The 1,056-nt window shown below is 53.1% G+C and overlaps 1 gene segment (V, D, J or C); it reads right to left on the bottom strand.

Moving 5' to 3' along the window:
• Positions 1-131: 131 nt before the first annotated feature.
• Positions 132-775, bottom strand: LOC123256713 (the record flags this gene model as incomplete). The annotated part of the segment is given in 2 exon segments: positions 132-183; positions 504-775. Coding segments are annotated over 2 exon segments (324 nt in total), but the record flags the coding sequence as incomplete, so codon positions are not given.
• Between the last annotated feature and the right edge of the window lie 281 nt (positions 776-1,056).

The following is a 1,056-nucleotide window of genomic DNA, read 5'->3' as shown; positions in this document are numbered from 1 at the left end:
CCCATTCTTCAGATGAGAAAATTGAGATAAAGGTTAAGTGACTTGACCACTAACAAAGCTAGGAAGGGTCAGAGGCTGGATCTGAAGTCAGCTCTACTTGACTCCCTCTCTGGCTCTAACCACAGGCTCACCTGGACCCCTAAGTAGCTCTTCCCCAGCCCTGCAGGGCTTCATGCCGAAGCTCTAAGAACAGTTGATGAGGATTTTGAAAGGGGAGGTATGGTCAGGTGTGAGTAAGACAAACCCAACTTTGGGGTGACATTTAACAGCTAAAATTGTGTCAATCCATGATTGTTGCTGGGGAAGAGACCAAGCTCAGCACCATCCCCATCCCAGCATCCTCCTGTGAGACCCAAAAACCTCCCTGAGAGGCAGCTCAGACAAGCTGCTCCTGTCCCAGCTGTGCGGGAAGGAGAAGCCCCTGGGACAGTGGGGGCTCCCTCTGCAGCTGCCTGGCCAGGTTTTTGTTCAGAGCTGAAGCACTGTGAGAAGAAAGCTGTTACCCTGCTGACTGCCATGTCCTCGGGTTCCACCCCACGGATGGTCAGAGAGAAATCTGTCCCAGAGCCACTGCCACTGAAGCGGGCAGGAACCCCAGACTGCAGGCTGGAAGCCCTGTAAATGAGGAGCCTGGGAGCCTGGCCTGGGGGCTGTTGGTACCAGTGTATTTTATTACTAATGCTCTGACTGGCCCTGCAGGACAGGCTGACAGTCTCTCCTGGAGACACAGACAGGGAGGATGGAGACTGGGTCAGCCCAATGGCCCCTCTGGCATCTGCAAGCAGAAGGACAAAGGACAAGAAAAAGTTACAAACATTCATGTCTCCAATGTACCAGGAAAAATCACTGATATAATGTGGGGAGGTAAATTCTCAGATACCAGCCCAGACTGCCTCATGACCCAGGAGGGCACAGATGGCCCCTCCATCCCTCACAATCACCCACAAGCCAATTCTCCCCAGAAGAACACGAGACAAGCAGGGCCTCACAGGACTCCTATAACAATTGTTCAGGGAAGTCCCTGATCTTCCTCCCTCACCTGGGATCCAGAGCAGC

Source organism: Gracilinanus agilis, unplaced genomic scaffold, assembly GCF_016433145.1.
Source record: "Gracilinanus agilis isolate LMUSP501 unplaced genomic scaffold, AgileGrace unplaced_scaffold9428, whole genome shotgun sequence".
In the NCBI taxonomy this organism is placed as follows: Eukaryota; Metazoa; Chordata; class Mammalia; order Didelphimorphia; family Didelphidae; genus Gracilinanus; species Gracilinanus agilis.
The sequence above is the reverse complement of the archived record's forward strand: the minus strand, read 5'-3'. Positions and strand labels throughout refer to the sequence as shown.